The following is a 21,818-nucleotide window of genomic DNA, read 5'->3' on the forward strand; positions in this document are numbered from 1 at the left end:
CTGCATTCCGTGCCAGACGGCGAAGATCCAGAGCCATGTCCGTGCACCTCTCCAGGAGTTCGGTCTACCTCACCGGTGATTCGACCATCTCCACGTGGACATTGTGGGGCCCCTTCCGCCGCCCCGGGGCATCACCCACCTCCTCACGATGGTGGACCACTTCACGCGGTGGCCGGAGGCCATTCCGCTGGCTGACACTTCAACAGCTACTTGCGCTCGTGTGTTCTCCGCGCACCGGATTGCTCGCTTTGGGGTGCCGACGCACATCTCCTCGGACCGGGGGCCACAGTTCACCTCTGAGCTGTGGTCGGCCATGGCTCGCTTGCTCGGGGTGCGGCTGCACCACACCACGGCTTATCACCCGCAAGCTAACGGTCTGGTGGAGAGTTTCCACCGGCAGCTCAAGGCAGCGCTGAAGGCGCGACTCTCCGGCCCGGACTGGATAGACGAGTTGCCGCTCCGGGTACTGGAACACGGGCAAACGACCTTTGTGCTGGACATGGGGGGCCGGCCGGAGGCCGTGTCAATTGACCGGTTGAAGCCGGCACACCTGGACATTGACCAGCTGGTTGCCCAACCTCGGCCTCGAGGGTGCCCCCCTTCACGGCTCCCTCCGCCTGTCACTCCACCTGTCCTCCCGCCGGTCTCTCGACCTATCCCTCGACCTGTCCCTCCACCTATGCATCCGCCAGCCCCATGATCGTCTGACTTCCGCATGCGGGCCGGCCGGGTCGTGCGCCCGCCGGTGCGTTTCGTGCCTCGGGTTCTGGGAGGGGGGGGGTTCTGTGGCGGCTCCCAAGGGTCGGGCCATCCTAACTGTCGAACGCCTCGGCACGGGAGTGGTTCAGTCCGGAGGTGGCCCTTAACCAGAGGGTTTAAAGGCAGGGGTTTGGGTGCCATATTTCTCTCGTGTGGACTTCCCTATAACCAGGAGGAACACAAATAAAGGTGCCTCTCGAAATACCTGACTCATCTCTTTCGTTTCGAGACCTACGCACCACAGCGTCATGCAAACCGTCTTAAATGACCACCTAAACTGTCATTTGGCAACCTAAAAAGCTGTCAAGGTTGCCCGGCTGGCAACAGGGAAAAAAGGTTAAGTGAGAGCCCTGCACATGATCCATATCCATCCATTCCTTGCATAATCATGTGCCTATCCAAAAGCCTCTTAAATGCCACTATTACATCTGCTTCCACCACCACCCCGGAGGCATGTTCCAGGCACTCATCTCCCTCTACACAAAATAAAATTGGCCTGCACATCTCCTTTCAACTTTGACACTCTCACATTAAAGCTTTACTTTCTTGTTTTTGATTTTTCAATCTTGGGAAAAAGGTATAGATTATCTACACTATCTATGACTTTTATGATATTATATATTTCTATCGGGACTTCACAGCCTCTAAAGGGCCTGTCCCACCTAGGCACTTTTTTAGGCGATTACAGGCGACTAGGCTGTCGCTACAATTGACGTCGGGGTGTCGCCAGTATGGTCGTGAGTAGTCTCCTCAGTTGCCCAAAGAGTCGTAGCGTTTTTCTGGTCGCCGCTGGATTTTGAAATGTTCATAAATCTTCGGTGACAGTGTGCTTGACGTCAATGAGCGTAGCTCGACTTCTACTGACGTAGGTACTGTCGTCGGTTGTCACCAGGATGACATAGGTTGTCGCCAGGTCACGTAGGTTGTCACCGGTGCTGACTTCGGTGAATTCCATTGGCGACTACCTACGTCAACCAGCGATAGGTACCAGCGACTTAATTGTCTTAAGTTGTCGCCGACAGGGTCGTAGCTTGTCCCGGGGTTGGCGTAGGTTGTTGTAGGTGTGGTCCTAGGTGGACATCCTAATGGGTCACCGGTAGCTTGACATCGACTAGGTGGTGGGTTGTTGTAGCTTGTCGTAGACATTGTCGGAGGGGGGTCCAGTCACCGGTTTTTCGGCGACCTGCTACGACTATGACAGTCGCAGGCAGTCACCGAAAAAAAAATCACCTAATTGGGACAGGCCCTTAACACTACAGAAAAAACAACCCAACCTATCCTTGTATCCTAGTCTAATCCAGGCAGCACTCTGCAGAAACAAGGAACTGCAGATGCTGGTTTATAGAAACAAAGTGCTGGTGTAACTCAGTAGGTCCGGCAGCATCTCTGGAGATAAAAACTTAAGAAGGGTCTTAACCCGAAACGTCACCCATTTGTCTCTCCAGAGATGCTGCCTGTCCCACTGAGTTACTCCAACATTTTGTATCTATCTCTGGAGATAAAGGCTCGGTGACATTTTGGGTTGGGGCCCTTCTTCAGTTTTTCACAAGCCTCGGGAAACAAAATTCCAGATTTATAACTTCCAAAATAACTGCTAATAAGCCTAGGCTTTTCCCTAGAAATATAATCTACATTTCTAGAATGTCAAAGTGATTAAATAACTTTTCACAATGGCCCTCTCAATCCCAACACACAAAATAGGGTAACATTTTCTGTGTTCCACTACCAAAACTGGGAAATTTGATTTCATTTTAATATGAGCAGCTCAGCCTAAGAAAACATGCACCAACTTCCAATTATATTTAATGACTAGAAAACGTAAGGTTATGAAGAACAAGATAAACACCAAAATTAGACTAAACAACAATCTCATACAAGGAATTAATAACAAGCATCATTTGCCTTTAACACAATTGCCCCCTTGATTAATGTTGATAGATTAGAAACTTACCCAACCAATCCTACATCAGCTACCAGCTTCAAATCCATTCTTATGATTCCAGCTTGGCCCTTGGAAGGCAGAAAGTAAGTCTTAAATGACCCACCATGACCACCATGGGCTACAATTAACCGATCTCCTTTTTTATTTAGTTCACCTGGAGACAAAAAAAGGTTCAGTTTTTTAACAATAGCAACAGCAATTGCAACTTATTTATTTTAAAATACTCATGGATCAAACATTCAAGACCAAACTATAGAGTGAATTATGTGCAGACAATAAATGCTGGTACTGTCAATTACAACCACATCCTATGAACAAACAAATAAGGTGAAACCATACAAAAAAGACACAATGCAGGAAATTTTATCAGAACAAGTCCAGATGCTTGCCCTCAAAGTGAACATTTAACTGTTGTCATACTACTGCGCAACACATTCTGACCTTGGATGCTGTCTCTATGGAGTGTGCACGCTCTCCTGGTGACCGCGTGGGTTTCCTCTGGTTCCCTCCCACATCCCATAGATGTGCAGGTTTGTAGGTTAATTGGCCTCTCTAAATTGCCCCTATTGTGTATGGGGTGGATAAGAATATGGGGATAATATAGAACTAGTGTGATCGATGGTTGGTATGGGTTCAGTAGGCTGTAGGGCCTGTTTCTATGCTGTATTTTTCAATCAATTTAATCAACATTAAAATAAAGTGAAATGGGGCAATAATCCAGGAAAATTGCTATTCTGGCACTAATAAAATCTCAAGGGTGTTACGTTATTGACATTTTACTATTCTCCTTGCATTTACCAACTAAATAATGTATGTTAGCTTGTATTTCTTTTATTAACTGTTCACTTGCATGTTCACTTACCTTATTTTTAAATGGTATCCTTCTTCAGCTATTGGATGTGAAATGTACAAAATTCATGGGTTATTCTGTACAAACTATGATTTATATGCAACACGTGGAACTACATAAATTGTAGTAGAAACGTTTGCTAGCAAATAAGAGAATTTGTAAAGGCTAATTTAACAATCTAATACAACTGGATAATTTGTACTTAAGAAAAATTCAGCAGAACTTGACTATAATCAATTTTGACAAGATGATTTTTTACCTATTATTTTCCCATTATCATTAGTGATTGAAATTCCAGCTGGAGCATAAATTTCACAGTCTTTTCCCTTTGCGCCTTTAAGTGAGCGAATGCTAGAGATATGGAAGAGATACAGTTAAAACATGGGAATATTCAACTATTCAAATTCTGAGAATCCTATGCCTAGATTACTTATAATGGCTTCCGATTTTTCCTCAGTATTCTTAATGACATCCGTGTACTTTGCAGAAACTCAACTTACAGACATTTTAAGACCTGTATGATCCTCTATTTGATGCATTTTGTGTGGGCCATTATATTTACTATTCTTTTGTTTAGTATTTGTAATGATAAACATAAAATTGTAGGAACAAAACTTCCATTTCATCTTGTTTGTTATTTTCTCTCAACATTGCAACACCACAGCAGCCAAGCAATTTAAATTAATGTAAATCCTCCAAAATGGCATAGGAGCCAATTTAGGGATGAAGAATAAATGTCAGCATTGCCGACACCAACCCCAATTAATGAATAAATTACAATATTTTGTTTCCAGGAATTGATGCAACTGAACGATAACCATACTTGAAGTTAGAGATGATGAGGTTATATGCAATTTTTTTCCCCAAACTATTTTCACCATTGTGAGTCAATCTCTCAATGCTTGAAGAATGTTTTTGAGTGTACGGTATGTAATTTTTATGCATTCTAATTTTTAACTTATGATTTCAGTTCTTAAATTAATCAGATTATTTCAGCTTTAGGTTTTAGGTTTATTGTCACATGTACCGAGGTACACTGAAAAGCTTTGTTTTGCATGCTATTCAAACGAATCAGATATACCATACATAAATCTAATCAATTCAAACTAAAGTACAGAGGTTCATAAGTGATAGGAGCAGATTTAGGCCAATTAGCTCATCAGGTCTACTCTGCCATGGCTGATCTATTTTCCCCTCTTAACCCCATTCTCCTGCCTTCTCCCCATAACCCTTGACACCTGTACTAATCAAGAATCTATCTATCTCTGCCTTAAAAATATCCAATAATGGCCTTCACAACCTTCTGTGGCAATGAATTCCACAGATTCACCACACTGACTAAAGAAATTCCTCATCTTCTTACGGGAACATCCTTTTATTCTGAGGCTATGAGCTCTGGTCGTAGATTCTCCCACTAGTGGAAACATCCTCTCCACATCCATGGATTGTTAATGAAGTTGCCATACTACCAAGAGGAAACAATATATATTTTTAAATGCTACTAAACAAATTTTATTCAACACTTTAATCTGGTGTGAGGATGGTTCAGTTGCCTGATCAGTTCAGTTTCAGCTGGAAAGAAACTGTCCCTGAATCTGGAGGTATGTGTTTTTAAGCGTCTGTACCTTTTGTCTGATGGGAGAGGGGAGAAGAGGGGGTGCCTAGGATAAGACTGGGGTGAGGCAGTGTGAAGTGTAGATGTAGCCCATGGAAGAGAGGTTGATTTGCATGATGGTCTACATGAAGAATTGTGTGTTACTTACATTGAGTGAGTACACACAATTCATCACGTTTCCGGTGCCACTTGTACCCTCCAGGTTCAAAGTTGTTAAAAATGTTAGTCTTAACTTGATCAGAAAGGCACATTGTCCTGGAGGGCTTATCCATAAATTTAAGGAGGATTTTACAAAGTTAGTTTTTGTGACAGCTTTCAAGTACCACGAGGTGCCGTTTCAAAAGTTACCTGCTGTTTTGTATGTAATTACATATTAATTTTTTGTATGTATGTATTTATATAAATCATACCTGCTGTTAACACCGACACCAGCTACAAAACGTTTATTTGGATATTTATCCTTGATCATCTTTAAGGTCATTCCATCTTGCGAAACAATGAAGACATTCCCACCATTCCCACCTTCACCTCCAAGTTTACGGAACCCCATTCCACCACTCCCTCCACGGACATACACTCTAAGATTGTCAATGAAGTTGCCATACTGCAAAGTGGAAAAAAAATAAAAATTTTAATGCTGCTAAACAAATTCATGACTGATTTTACAATACAATACAATACAATTTATTGTCATTTTATTTATTTATTCAAAATATTTACATTATTATTTATCATAGGTCAACATGATGAAATCTAACCTACTAGACAATGGAATTCATATATTCTATGTTGCATCAAAAGTTTAAAATGTCACTCCTCTTTATACTTAAGAGATTCGCATCTACTTTCATAGGTTGCTCAGTTGCAAGGCAAGATACCTTATCGGTAAAGAGAGGTGAACTACATAGCCAAACTAGATGTATGGGGAGCGGGGAGGGAATTAGATGAAAATGCAAGGGCAGTCCAATACCAAAGCGTTGAATCCTTTATAATAAACTATTCTGAAGCAGCATTGTACAGTTAATACACAATGCATTTAACTTTCTAATTCTCAAACTGGGATTTAAAGGCGTAAAATTTAATTTATTACAAAAAAAACTCAGGATGATGCAAAAATTGAAATAAAAACATTTGCAACTTTAGGATGTTCCACACAGACAATATTTTGTAACCAAGAAAGCATCTTTGAAGGGACAATCCTACTACACGTTAGGCACAATGATACCGTATAATCTGTTGTGGACCAACCGCATTGATGCGACAGCCAAGAAGGCACACAATGTCTCTATTTCCTGATGAAACGGAGGAAATTCAGAATATCTCCAATAACAGAGGGGAGGCTGCTCCCGACACTGGTGATGCTATCAAGCTTCTATACCTTATACTGTAGGGGAGCAGGGGAAAGGAATAATGAGCAGGGTGGGACGAGTCTTTGATTATGTTTGCTGCTTATCCAGCCAGGTGGGAAGTCTGGTCTGTGCGCTGGACTGGGCTACATCTACTACTCTGCAATTTTCTTCTAGTTGTGGACAGAGCTGTTCCCAATCCAAGCTGTTATGCAACTCAACAGTATGGTTAGTGTGTAGGAAAGGTTTTTGGCTGATGCTTGTTTACACCAAAGATAGACACAAAATGTTGGAGTAACTCAGCAGGACAGGCAGCATCTCTGGAGAGAAGGAATGGGTGACATTTCGGGTCAAGACCTTTCTTCAGTCTGGCGAGCTGACCTCTACATGCTGAGGTCAGGCGCCAGCACTCGGACACCTCCTCCTCCTACTTATCCTTAGACAATGACCCCACAGGTGAGCACCAGGCCATAATCTTACAGACTCTTTCTGATTTCTGACGCCTTCAACAGCCTCCAACCTTATTGTTCCCCAGCCCCGCCTTCTCCCCAAAATCTATAAACAGAACAGCCCTGGCACATTGTTTCTGCCTGCTCCTGTCCCACTGACTTCATTTCCACGTACCTCGACTCCATCCTATCCCCCCTGGTCCAATACCTCCCGAGTTGAAGTGATGTCCAAGACACCTCTCACACCCTTCGTCACTTCAATTGCTTCCTTTTTCCAGGCCCCCACTCCCTCATCTTTACTGTGAGTCTGAAGAAAGGTCACCAATTCCTTCTCCCCAGTGTGGTTTAATAGCCCGTCATCCCAGTGGCTGCGACCATGCCCTATACTGTCCTATACATCCCTGTGGCTGCGACCATGCCCTATACTGTCCTATACATCCCAGTGGCTGCGACCATGCCCTATACTGTCCTATACATCCCAGTGGCGGCGACCATGCCCTATACATCCCTGTGGCGGCGACCATGCCCTATACATCCCAGTGGCGGCGACCATGCCCTATACATCCCAGTGGCGGCGACCATGCCCTATACTGTCCTGTACATCCCTGTGGCGGCGACCATGCCCTATACTGTCCTATACATCCCTGTGGCGGCGACCATGCCCTATACTGTCCTATACATCCCAGTGGCAGTGACCATGCCCTATACTGTCCTATACATCCCAGTGGCGGCGACCATGCCCTATACATCCCAGTGGCGGCGACCATGCCCTATACTGTCCTATACATCCCAGTGGCAGGGACCATGCCCTATACTGTCCTATACATCCCTGTGGAGGCGACCATGCCCTATACTGTCCTATACATCCCAGTGGCTGCGACCATGCCCTATACTGTCCTATACATCCCTGTGGAGGCGACCATGCCCTATACTGTCCTATACATCCCAGTGGCGGCGACCATGCCCTATACATCCCTGTGGCGGCGACCATGCCCTATACATCCCAGTGGCGGCGACCATGCCCTATACATCCCAGTGGCGGCGACCATGCCCTATACTGTCCTATACATCCCTGTGGCGGCGACCATGCCCTATACTGTCCTGTACATCCCTGTGGCGGCGACCATGCCCTATACTGTCCTGTACATCCCTGTGGCGGCGACCATGCCCTATACTGTCCTATACATCCCTGTGGCGGCGACCATGCCCTATACTGTCCTATACATCCCAGTGGCAGTGACCATGCCCTATACTGTCCTATACATCCCAGTGGCGGCGACCATGCCCTATACATCCCAGTGGCAGCGACCATGCCCTATACATCCCAGTGGCAGCGACCATGCCCTATACTGTCCTGTACATCCCAGTGGCTGCGACCATGCCCTATACTGTCCTATACATCCCAGTGGCGGCGACCATGCCCTATACATCCCAGTGGCAGCGACCATGCCCTATACTGTCTCTGGTCCCCGGGCTTCCGCTCCGGACCCGCGGTCCCGTGCCCGCCATTGTCCCCGGTGCCGCGCTCGTGCCCGCCATTGTCCCCGGTGCCGCGCTCGTGCCCGCCATTGTCCCCGGTGCCGCGCTCGTGCCCGCCATTGTCCCCGGTGCCGCGCTCGTGCCCGCCATTGTCCCCGGTGCCGCGCTCGTGCCCGCCATTGTCCTCGGTGCCGCGCTCGTGCCCGCACCCCCCGCTCGCGTCCCGGGCGCGCGCACTAACGGCCAAGCCCGAGCGACAAACGGAATCAAACCGCCGCACCTGCCTCAGCAGCGCGGGGCCGCACCGCACCATAGCAACCGCCACCGGAAACCGTCCCTCATAGCTCTCCCCCCGCCTGCCCGCCCCCAAAACCCTTCATCCATCTCATTGAGAGGAATCATTCATTTATAACGATCCCCTGACCAAAATGTCCTTGATCCCATGCGCTGTGTTAATTTCTTCAACACGGTCAAACGTTTAAATAGAAGGGGAAACGTATAATTGTCTGTAGATATTGTCGGTGCGTCGTTTTACAAAACTCCGGAGACGGCGTGACACCTATGTATTAGTTCCGAATTTGCTGACCAGCCCGAGGGAGTAAAGGCTGCTCGCCCCTTGTTAAATTGGAAACTGCCGGCTTTCTTCCGAATAAAAAAATCTTTAATACGAATGGGACTTGCAGCACCAAGTGAAATGGTAATAACGCAACGTGTGGCAGCTATGCAGTGGCGGATTAACATCTCAGCACGAGATGACGTGATCTACATTCATAAGTTTTAGTTTAGTTCACGCACCGTGTTGTTTCCAATAGTAACTTGTTATGGTATTGGGCAGTAAGATTAAATAAGGCTCAACATGAAGGTTTAGCTTCCAAACCTACTCTTTACCAGACTTAATAACATTCACTAAGTCAGTCAAATTGAAGCGGAGATGCAATTCCACAAATACTGTTCGTCCATTGAGTTTCTCCAACAGTTTGTCTTTTTACTCAAATTCAAGTATTCATTTCCAAATTCAATGTCCATCACTCAGTGTCTAGAATAAGTTAAAATATGATTAAAAAAGTGAAATAATTTATAATAGTAAAATGCATATTTTATCATCTATCTATCTAATCTATCTATCTATCTATCTATCTATCTATCTATCTATCTATCTATCTATCTATCTGTCTGTCTGTCTGTCTGTCTGTCTGTCTGTCTGTCTGTCTGTCTGTCTGTCTGAAGTCTCACCTTGTTTCTGTGTGTGTATGTGTGTCTAAATCTGGTATTGTATCTTCGGCAAAACGGTACACGGTAGCGCTGAAAAATTTGCAGAACCGTAATCAGATTTTCCCCCTCGTCGGTCTTGTCAAGTTTTATTCAGATTTGATGTTATATTTTAAAAGTTATTGATATTTAAAGTTTTTTAAAAAGCCAACTTTGAAAATAATAACTGCCTTTGAGAGGGAGACTCTTCCGGCAGTGCTGAAACTTTTGCAGAACCTTACGCAGATTGTTCCCGTCGTCGGTCATCGTTTCCTTCAGATTTGATGTTATATTTCACGTTATTGATTTTTAAAGTTTTAAAAAGCTAACTTTGAAAAAAATAACTGCCTTTGACAGGGAGACTCTTCTAGCACCTTCCAGTGATGATGTCATAATGCCATCTCACAGTCCACTAATCACAATGGGATCATTTACATAAGCTGCGGAGTAATTGTTGCCAACGGTAATGGCAGCTCCTACTGGGCCGCGCACCGTGGGGGGGGGGGGGGGGGGGGGGGGGGAGGAGTGTGTGTGTGAGAGAGAGACAGACAGAGGGAGAGGGTGGGGAGAGAGAGAGAGAGAGAGGTCTGACAAGCTGCAGTCTTTTTCCACGCGTTGCCAACGGTAACAGCAGCTCTGACTGGGCCGCACACCAGGGGGGGGGGAGTGGGGGAGTGTGTGTGTGTTTGTGTGTGAGAGTGTGTGAGAGAGAGGTCAGACAAGCTGCAGATCTGATCAAGTTTCCTTCATTTGATGTTATTTTTCAAAAGTTAGTGATATTTAAAGCTTTAGAAAAGCCAACTTTGAAATGGGAGACTCTTCCAGCAGCTTCCAGTCATGATATCACAATGTCATCTCACAGTCGTCCAATCCCAATGAGATCTAATTTATTTTAATATATTTTTTTATTAAAGGTAATCAATTACAATGCTTCAAACAACTTTATATCAAATTAATTCAATTTGCATTAAGTAAAACACTAGTAATACTTATCTACTATTTTTTTAGAAATAATGATAGAGAAAGAATAGAACAGTTATAAATCATTAAGAGAGTGATTAAATAATAATTTGATTATATATAAGAAAGAAAAGAGAAACGAACAAAAAAAAAAAAAAAAAAAAAAAATTTGAGTAACCACAATATGTATTATTAATAACACTACTACAAGTGATAGTATCAATAAAGACATATATGTTAATTCCAATATAAAAATGAATTATTCTCACCAAATCCCGCAGGGTGCACGCCGAGCTGTGTTGCCAAGAACAGCTACTTCTCTAAATACTGTATATATGGAGACCATATCTGTTCAAAAGAATTATACTTGTCCAATAGGACAAATCTAATTCTTTCCAGATGTAACGTCTCCATCATCTCTGTTGCCCACATTTTGGTTGTGGGGGATAATGTTCCCTTCCAAAATTTCAATATGATTTTTTTCCCAATTATCAAACAGTAATCAAAGAAATTTCTTTGATTTACTGTAAGTGATAGATGTAAATCCGGAATTCCAAATATTATTAGCTTTGGGTTAGGGTCCAATTTAACTTTGATGACTTCAGAAATAACTTTAAAAATTTCTGTCCAGTAATAATCCAATTTAGGACATGTAACGAAACTATGTATTAAATTTGCCTCTGCTTTCTTGCACTTATCACAAATAGCGGAGAGATTCGGAAAAATACTATTTAATTTAGTTTTCGAATAATGTAACCTATATAATACTTTAAATTGTATCAGTATATGTCTGGCGTTTAATGAACACTGGTGTATTCGTTGTAGACTTTCTTCCCAGTTTTCTTTTGTTATGGCCAATCCCATTTCATTTTCCCATGCTTGACGATATATTTCCGTTATTGGATTCTCCTTATCCAAAATGATGTTATATATATAGGCTATTAATTTTTCTGTATTTGGATGTAAATTAAACAGTTCGTCTAACAATCCTGCTTCTTTATTTTTATAATCTTGTGTATTGGATTTAATATAATCTCTAATTTGTAAATACCTAAACAAATGTTGTGGAGACAATCCATAAATATCTTGTAACTCCTGGAATAAAAGAAATTTTCCTTTTCTATAAAGGTGTTCTATCCTTGTAATTCCTAAATCATCCCATTGTTTAAACCCCCCATCTAATATAGCAGGTTTAAACGATGGATTATTCATAATTGGTAATCTAAATGAGAGATTATCCAAATGTAGAGTCTTAACTATTTGTTTCCAAATACGTCTATTATTATATATTATTAGGTTGTCTTTATAATATTTTTTTTGTACTTCCGTTGGTGCAAAAATTATCGAACCTACATTGAAAGGTAGACAGTCTTCCTTTTCTATATTTAACCATGTCGGTTCATGATCCATATTTACCCACCAGAAATTCATATTCTTAATCTGAACAGCCCAGAAATAATATAAAAAGTTTGGAAGTGCTAATCCTCCATTTATCTTAGCTTTGCATAGATGTTTTTTATTTATTCTGTGATTTTTATAATCCCAAATAAAACTATTGACAATATTATCAATTTTTAAAAAAAAAGTTTTCGGAAGAAAAAAAGGAATAGCCTGAAACAAATATAACAACTGCAAATGAGATCTAATTTACACAAGCTGCCAAGAAGATTCCAAAAAACGAAAATGACATCACAATGGGATCTCAGGCACACGCTGCAGTGAACATTCCAAAAACCGAAAATGACATCACATGTGATCTCTGCTGTTCTCTGCTGCTGATCTCTGTTGTAAGGTGAGGGACGTAGTGGGGGAGATTTAAATGTTTTAAAGTGACATTTAAAAGTTGGATTTCTTCAAATCTGCACTGGCAGTTAGGCAGTTATGACGTCACTATGCCCTACCGGCTACAATATTTCTATCCCAGAACACTGTCATTCAAGGAAAGAATCTGCTAGCCTAACCCAGCACAGCAAAGTTTAATGTCGGTGGCACCAACATCACATTAAATCTTAGTGCAATTGCATTTTTTAAAAGTTTAAAATTACCTGCACAGTTGGTAGCTATGGGTGAGTGGTGGAATATTGCATTGGGGAACGGGTTGCATTGGGGGAATGGGTGAGTGGTGGAATCTTACGTTGGGGAACGGGTTGCGTTGGGGGACCAGGCCTCCCGTGACACAGGGACCCAACGGGTGAGTGGTGGAATCTTACGCTGGGGAACGGGTTGCGTTGGGGGACCAGGCCCCCTGTGTGGGGCAATGGGTGAGTGGTGGATTATTGCATTGGGGGAACAGGTGAGTAGTGGAAACAGGTTGCGTTGGGGAAACGGGTGAGTGGTGGATTATTGCATTGGGGATGGGGCCCAACGGGTCCCACTAGGTCTAGTGTACTATTAAAAGTCTCGACATCTGCCTGTCTGTCTGTGATCTCAGGAGCTACGCCAAAAAGGTAAACAATAGCGCGAACATTTTTGCAAAAGCTTTTTCTCGTATCTTCACATTTGATGTTATATTTCATGTTATTGATATTTAAGTTTAAAAAAAGCCAACTTTGAGAACTTTGAAAGGCCAACCTAGCAGCTACCAGTGATAATGTCACAATGGCGTCTCACACTCCTCCAATCACAATGGGATCTCATTTACACAAGATGCCATGATCATTCCGACAACCGAAAATGGCATCACAATGTGATCTCTGCTGCCAATACACAAGCTATGAGAGTTGATGGAGTGGGGGATGGGAGGAGAAGAAATGTTATTTAAAAATTGTCTTTACTGAGGGAGTGCGAAAAGGGAGACTGAGGGAAGGAGTGACTGAGGGTAGGGAAAAGGAGAGGGAGGGAGAGATGACAGAGAGACAATGGGATCAGCAGCTTCAAGGGGAGTAAGGAGAGAGTGAGATTTTTGCACCCCCTTCCCCATGTGGGAAGGATTGATTGGCTCAAAGGAGCGCCAACGCCAACCCAAAAGTCGGGTCCATTCACTGGCTCCGGGAAGCGCCGACTAAACCCCCCCCCTCCCCCGAGTCAGGGGGTTAGGGAGAGGGGAGAGGTTATGGAGGGTAGGAGTGACTTGACAGTAGGGAGTGACTGAGGGTAGGGGAAAGGAGAGGGAGCGAGAGGTAAAGGAGGGAGTGGAGGAGAGGAGGAGGGGGTGAGGGGGTGAGGGGGAGGGAGTGCTGGGGGATGAGGGGAAATGAGCTGCACTTGCGTAGTTGGGGGCTATGGGTGAGTGGTGGAATATTGCATTGGGCGAACGGGTTACGTTGGGGGAACAGGTGATGGGGTGATTGGCTCCAGGGTGAGCACTGACGCTGAGTTCAGGGATCAGCCCTCCCATGTGATGCCCCCACCCACGTTGGGGACAAGGCCTAATATACTTTTAAAACTCTGTGTGTGTGTGTGTGGGTGTACGGCATTTTGCATTTGAAACGTATCTCCTCGAAAACCAGACGTAAAAAGGCGAAGATTTGTACAATTTTGGTAGGGATTTAACTTACGATTTCATAAATGCACTCCTCTCTAAATTCGGTTAATTATTTCCCCAGATTTTGAATAAAGTTGTTCACAAAACTCACTTTTTAAAATATAATCGTCGCTTCCTTTGCAGCTTTAAACGGCTGTTGTCAGCTGGCAGTTATCAACGGCTGTTGATACCGCTATAGGATCTTTGCTCTCTACCCGTCACGGGATGATCGGCTGGAAGCCACGATATATATATATATATATATATATATATATATATATATATATATATATATATATATATATATTATATATATATATATATATATATCTATATATTATATATATATCTATATATATATCTATATATATATATATATATATATCTCTCTCTCTCTCTCTCTCTATCTCCCTCTCTCCCTCTCTCCCTCTCTCCCTCTCTCCCTCTCTCCCTCTCTCCCTCTCTCTCCCTCCCTCTCCTTGCTTTGGACAGACTCAATGGAGGGGAGCGAGGAACCGGTGATGCGTTGGGCAATTTTCACCACCCTCTGCAGTGCTTTCCGGTCGGAGACAGAGCAGTTGCCATACCATACTGTGATCCAGTTGGTAAGGATGCTCTCGATGGTGCAGCGGTAGAAGTTCACCAGGATCTGAGGAGACAGATGGACCTTCTTCAGTCTCCTCAGGAAGAAGAGACGCTGGTGAGCCTTCTTGATCAGAGTTGAGGTATTGTGGGTCCAAGAGAGATCATCGGAGATGTTAACACCCAGGAACCTGAAGCTAGAAACACGTTCCACCTCCGTCCCGTTAATGTGGATGGGGGTGTGCGTGCCGCCCCTGGACTTCCTGAAGTCTACAATGAGCTCCTTGGTCTTCTTGGAGTTAAGGGCCAGGTTGTTGTCAGCGCACCATGCTGCTAAGTGCTGGACCTCCTCCCTGTAGGCCGACTCATCGTTGTTGCTGATGAGGCCAATCACCGTTGTATCATCTGCATACTTGATGATGGTGTTAGTACCATGTACAGGTGTGCAGTCATAGGTGAAGAGGGAGTAGAGGAGGGGGCTCAGCACACAGCCCTGTGGAACGCCGGTGTTCAGGGTGAGGGTTGAAGAGGTGTGCTTGTCTAACCTAACAGACTGTGGTCTGTTGGTTAGAAAGTCCAGTATCCAGTTGCAGAGGGAGGGATCGATGCCCAGGTTACCGAGTTTGGTGATCAGTTTAGATGGTATAATGGTGTTGAATGCTGAGCTGTAATCGATGAACAGTGGATAACCTCACATTCATAACCTCACATGCCACCAAAGTGGATAACCTCACATTCATCTATATTATATTGCATCTGCCACGCATCTGCCCACTCACTCAACCTGTCCAGGTCACCCTGCAACCTCCTGACATCCTCTTCACAGTTCACACTGCCACCCAGCTTTGTGTCATCCGCAAACTTGCTAGTGTTGCTCCTAATTCCCTCTTCCAAATCATTAATATATATGGTAAACAGTTGCGGCCCCAACACCGAGCCTTGCGGCATTCCACTCGCCACTGCCTGCCATTCTGAAAAGGACCTGTTCACTCCTACTCTTTGCTTCCTGTCTGTCAACCAATTTTCTATCCACGTCAACACCCTACCCCCAATACCATGTGCTCTAATTTTAGTCACCAGTCTCCCATGCGGGACCTTATCAAAGGTTTTCTGAAAGTCTAGATACACTACATCCACTGACTCCCCTTCATCCATTTTACTTGTCACATCCTCAAAAAATTCCAGAAGATTAGTCAAGCATGATTTTCTTTACATAAATCCATGCTGACTTGGACTAATCCTTTTACTGCTATCCAAATGCACCATTATTACCTCTTTAATAATTGACTCCAGCATCTTTCCCACCACCGAAGTCAGGCTAACTGGTCTATAATTCCCCGTTTTCTCTCTCGCTCCTTTCTTGAAAAGTGGGATAATATTAGCTATCCTCCAATCCACAGGAACTGATCCTGAATCTATTGAACATTGGAAAATGATCACCAATGCGTCCAGTATTTCTAGAGCCACCTCCCTGAGGACCCTGGGATGCAGTCCATCAGGCCCAGGGGATTTATCATCCGTCATCCCATTAGCCTACCCAATACTACTTCTCGCCTAATGAAAATTTATTTCAGTTCCTCGACCCCCTTAGATCCTCTGTCCTCCAGTACTTCTGGGAGATTGTTTGTGTCTTCCTTAGTGAAGACAGATCCGAAGTACCTATTCAACTCTTCTGCCATTTCCTTGTTCCCCATAATAATTTCACCCATGTCTGCCTTCAAGGGACCCACATTTGACTTTGCTATTCTTTTTCCCTTAACATATCTAAAGAAGCTTTTACTGTCCTTCTTTACATTCCTGGCCAGCTTCCCCTCGTACGTCATCTTTTCAGCCTGTATTGCTCGTTTTGTTTACTTCTGTTGTCCTATGAAAGTTTCCAAATCCTCTGGCTTCCGGCTACTCTTTGCTGTGTTATACATCTTTTCTTTTAGTTTTATCCCTAACTTCTCTTGTGAGCCACGGTTGCCTCTTACTCCACTTAGAATCTTTCTTCCGTTTTGGAATGAAATGATCCTGCGTCTTCAGGATTATGCCCAGAAATTCCTGCCATTGTGTTCTACCGTCATTCCTGCTAGGATCCCTTTCCAGTCTACCTTGGTCAGCTCCTCTCTCATGCCTTCATAATCCCCTTTGTTCAACTGCATCACTGCCACTTCCGATTTAACCTTCTCAAATTGCAGATTAAAACTAATCATATTATGATCACTACCTCCAAGCGGTTCCTTTCCCTAGAGTTCTCTTATCATATCTGGTTCATTGGACAACACTAAATCCAGATTTGCCTTTTCTCTGGTGGGCTCCATTACAAGCTGCTCTAAAAATCCATCTCTGAGTCACTCGACAAACTCTCTTTCTTGGGGTCCTGAACCAACCTGATTTTCCCAGTCTACCTGCATATTGAAATCCCCCATCACCACAGTGGCATTACCTTTGTTGCATGCCAGTTTTAACTCCTGCTGCAACTTACACCCTACATCTGTGCTACTATTTGGGTGTCTGTAGATAACACCTATTAGTGTCTTCTTGCCTTTGCAATTCCTCAACTCAATCCACAGTGACTCTACCTCGTCAGTCCCTATGTCTTCCCTCACAAGGGACTGAATTCCATTCCTCACCAGAAGAGCTACCCCCCCCCCCCCCCCCCCCCCCCCCCCCCCCCCTCCCCTCCTCTGCCCACCTGCCTGTCCTTTCTATAGGATGTATAACCCTGAATATTAAGTTCCTAGATCGAATCCTCCTGCAGCCACGTCTCGGTAATCCCCACAATGTCATATCTACCAACCTCTATCTGAGCCTCAAGCTCATCTACTTTATTTCTTATACTTTGCGCATTCAAATACAGTACTTTTAATTCCTTACGCATCTCACCATTCACTTCGATCCCTATTACACTTGGCCATACTCTCCTATCCCTTTGTGAGATTTCTTTCCTGTTAATTTTGGGGTCATTAACTATCCCTTCACTCCCTTTCCCTTTAACTCCGTCCTTGAGTATCCCATTTGACATCCCTCCTCCCCCTCCCCCCCCCACCCCCCTTATTTAGTTTAAAACCACCTGTGTCGCAGTGGCAAACCTGCCTACCAGAATGACGGTCCCCCACCTGTTAAGGTGCAATCTGTCCCTTTTGTACAGTTCCCTCTTACTCCAAAACAGATCCCAGTGGTCTCAGAATCTAAATCCCTGCCCCCTGCACCATTTCCTCAGCCACACATTCAGGTCCTGTATCTCCCGGTTCCTGCTCTCGCCAGCAGGAGGAACTGGAATCAAACTGGAGATAACCATCCTGGAGGTCCTGCTTTTCAGGACTTTTCCGAGCTCTCTAAAGTCACGCTTCAGAATATTCATCCCCTTCTTTCCGACATAGTTTGTGCCAACATGCACTACAACTTCCGGCTGTTCACCTTTGCCCTGGAGGATTGTCTGTACTCTGTTCGTGACATCCTGGATCCTGACACCCGGGAGGCAGCACACCATCCTCAAATCCCATCTGTTGCCGCAGAAATCCCTGTCCGTACCTCTCACAATGGAGTCTCCAACTACCACTGCGTTGCCTGACGTCGGCCTCTTTGGTTTTGGCTCAACAGCACTTTTTGCTTCGCAAGCCAGTGCGCCGCTCAGTGCGTCAACGTCTTCTGTCCAGACAGCTTCTAAGTGGGTGAACCTGTTCACAAGAGGTACAACACCCGTGGACCTGTGCATTCCATGTTTACTTCCCTTTCTCACTGTCACCCAACTTCTCTCTTCCAGTAGCTTAGGTGTAACAATCTTGCTGTAGGACTCGTCGAAAAATGACTCAGCCACTCGGACGAACCTGAGTTAATCCATTTGCTTCTCCAGTTCCCCAACACGGTCCTTCAGGAGCTGTACCTGGATGTACTTCTCACACTTGTAGCAACCAGAGGCACCAGCGGTGTCCTTGACCTCCCACATACTGCAAGCATCGCATTGAATCAGCTTGCCTGACATTTCCTTCTTTCGTCTCTCCCTCTCCAGCGTATTGCGTAGTCTCCTCCCCTCAGCCTCCTCGCCGAAGACTCTCGAGCCAAAGACTCACACTTTACTCACAAGGCCGCTCCCCTAGAGCAGCCTTGCTTACATTGACTGATAAACTGCCTAATTTACCAATTTACAAACCAAATTCCTGTGACTTACTCAACTCCCCCACTGGCTTGAGCCAATCAGTGCTTCTCCTTGTTACTGCTTCAAAATCCACATAAGCTTCCCCCTCTGACTCACCTCTTTCTCTCCTCCCGCACGGGCTTGAGCCAATCAGTACTTCTTCCTGCTTCTCCTTGTTGCTGCTTCTTCAAATTCCACGTAAGCTCTGTGTTAAGTCTGTCTGCGTTTTGCCACTCTTTTACAACTGTTTTCCCCCTCTGACTAGTATACTATACAATTGGCATATGTATAGTACCTTGATCGTGTGTTTTCTACAAATTCTCTTCAAATGGAAAGTGTCCTCATGCTTGTAACAGGTATATAAGAAAACAAAAAAAATGTTCTGGACCATGTTATGAAATCTAAATGGCCAAAGCCTTGTCAAAGAGGTAAATGTAAAGGAAGAAAGAGAATTAAATAGTTTAAGTGATTCAATTAGGAATTTCCAAATTGCAGTGTGCCATTCATCACAGGCCTCCAAACTGAAAATCAACCCACCACTACTACCCTCTGATGTCTTCCACCAAGCCAATTTTGTATGCAGTTGACTACCTCGTCCTGGATCCCATATTATATCACCTTCTGGATAAGACTACCACATGGGATCTTGTCAAAGGATTTCCGAAAGTCTGCTGCTTTGACATTATCAACCCTCTTATTCAACTCTTCAAAAAACTCAATCAAATTTGTGAAATAAATTCCCACACATGAAGTGTGACTATCCCTAATCAGTCCCTTTCTTTCCAAATGCTGATAGACCCTGTCCATCGGAATCTCCTCCGGTAACATTCTCACCGCTGATGTTAAGCTCACTGACCTCTTGTTCCCTATCATGAAGGGCTTAAATGAAGCCCTTCTTAAATAAAAGTACAACTTTAGTCTTTTAGTACCACAGATATGGCTAATGAAGATACAAATGTCACTACTGGCCCACCAGCAATTTATTCTCAAGCTTCCCATAATGTTCCAGAATAGACTTCACCATGCCCCAGGGGTTTATCCACCGTAATCCATGCTTGGCCCTGAACTCTCCCTATCTTACTTTTAAAAGCTTCCTAACTAACATGTGCAAGTTCCCGTTTCATCCCATCAAAATTAGTAATGAACAAATTTAAGACTTACACTTTGTCCTACAACCTCCCTCCCTCGAGAATGAATAAAGTATTTTGTGCATATAGATGCACAACATTATGCAGCAGTTGCATTACTGATATCGGACAGGTACCAGTTGTGTTCGAAACTCAATGCAAAACTCGGGCACAATGCTGCAGCAACATTCCCCTGCGATATAAATCACATAATTAGTATATGTTTTCAGGCTTTGATTACTTATTACCTGCTTCTGTTTTGCCATAGGCTTCTGAGGATGCCATGATGCATTTTGCCTAAGTGGTCGGCAGGCTTACTTCTCTGCAGTCGGCGAGATGCTGAACTTATGTCCTGCTCGGTATCAAGCTGAAGCGAATGCCCCCATGCTGGCGGTTCCCGCTGCCCGATGGTCGGCTCCATACAGATCAGAGAGTTCACTATAATATCGCTGAAAACAAATCCTGCTTGGGCGATATAAATGTGGCAACGTTGTTGTGCGCTCGGAGGAGTCATAGTTATTTGCATTGACGAAGGTGAACAATTTTAATTTCATTAAACTGTTGAAGATCTTATTACATCCGGCAGCTCTTTAAAATAGGAAGTTGCCTCCACAAATACCAGAAACAAGGAACGGCCGATACTGGAATCTTGAGCAAAACCCAAAATTCCAGAGCAACTCAGTGGGTCGTTGAATCACAGTCACAGAGTCAAACAGCACGGAAACATAGAGTCATAGAATAACACAGCACCTGACGCCCAAGAAGCGCCATCTACGACAGTCCCACCTGCCGGTGTTTGGCCCATATCTCTCTAAACGTTTCACATCCACGTAACTGTCCAAATGTCAGTTAAATGTTGTTATAGTAATTGCCCCAACTACCTCCCCTGGTGGCTCCTTCCATATACCCATTATGTTCTGCGTGAAAAAGTTGCCTCTCGGGTTCATATAAAAATCTTTCCCCTCCCTTCTTAAACTTGTGTCGTCTGGTTCTTGATTCTCCTATTCTTGGTTTTTAAAAAAACCCTCTGTGCATTCAACCTATCATTTCCCCTCATGAGTTAGTTCACCACCGCTCAGCCTCCTGCAGTCCAAGGCCCTCAGGTCTTGGCAACACCCCCGTAAATCTTCTCTGCACTAGTTCCAGCATAATGATTTCCCTTCCTGTACCAGGTCATAGAGGCAAAGAGTCATACTGTGTAGAAACAGGCGCTTCAGCCCAATTTCCCCACCTGACCAACATGTCTAATCTACACTAATCCCACTTGCCTACATTTGGCCCATTTCCCTCTAAACCTGTTCAATTGGCCAGGTGGGCTGAGGAATGGTTGATGGAATTTAATACAAAGAAATGTGAGGTGTTGCTTTCTGGGAAATCTAACGTGGGTAGGACCTACACAGTGAATGGTAGGGCTCTGTGGAGTGTTGTAAAGCAGAAGGATCTAAGAGTGCAGGTGTATGGTACCTTGAAGGTGGAGTTGCATGGTGATAGGGTGGTCAAAAAGGTTTCTGGCACATTGGCCTTCATCAGTCAGAGTATTGAGTATGGAAGTTGTGAGGTCATGTTGCAGTTGTATAAGACGTTCGTATTTAAAGTTTTGTGTTCAGTTCACGGCACCATCTTACAGGAAATATGTTGTCAAGCTGGAAAGGATACCGACTACATTTACGAGGATGTTGCTAGGTTTAGAGGGTCTGAGCTATAGGAAGGGGTTGAGTAGGCTGGGAACACAGGATGATGAGTGGTGATCCTATAGAGGTGTATAAAATCATGAGAGGAATAGATCTGGTAAATGCCCAGAGTAGGTGAGTCGAGGACAAAATGATTTAAGATTTAAGGTAAAGGGGAAAAGATTTAATAGGAATCTGAGGGGTAACT

At 44.2% G+C, this 21,818-nt stretch overlaps 1 protein-coding gene across 5 annotated transcripts in view; it reads right to left on the reverse strand.

Moving 5' to 3' along the window:
• Positions 1–8,951, reverse strand: part of gtpbp10 (GTP binding protein 10) — a 39,564-nt gene extending 30,613 nt beyond the window's left edge. Inside the window, exons 1-4 of one of the 5 annotated variants that reach the window (XM_033013056.1) lie at positions 8,865–8,951; positions 5,577–5,770; positions 3,811–3,902; positions 2,711–2,855 (exon numbers count right to left, since the gene is read on the reverse strand). In XM_033013056.1, the coding sequence (XP_032868947.1) occupies positions 2,711–2,855; positions 3,811–3,902; positions 5,577–5,716 (377 nt within the window). In that variant the 5' untranslated portion in view covers positions 5,717–5,770; positions 8,865–8,951. Of the gene's footprint in view, positions 1–2,710; positions 2,856–3,810; positions 3,903–5,576; positions 5,771–7,136; positions 7,937–8,720; positions 8,795–8,864 lie in introns of those variants that run through there. The other 4 variants (XM_033013037.1, XM_033013046.1, XM_033013065.1 and 1 more) reach the window with 4 other exon arrangements.
• Positions 8,952–21,818: the final 12,867 nt, after the last annotated feature.

Source organism: Amblyraja radiata, chromosome 2, assembly GCF_010909765.2.
Source record: "Amblyraja radiata isolate CabotCenter1 chromosome 2, sAmbRad1.1.pri, whole genome shotgun sequence".
In the NCBI taxonomy this organism is placed as follows: domain Eukaryota; kingdom Metazoa; phylum Chordata; class Chondrichthyes; order Rajiformes; family Rajidae; genus Amblyraja; species Amblyraja radiata.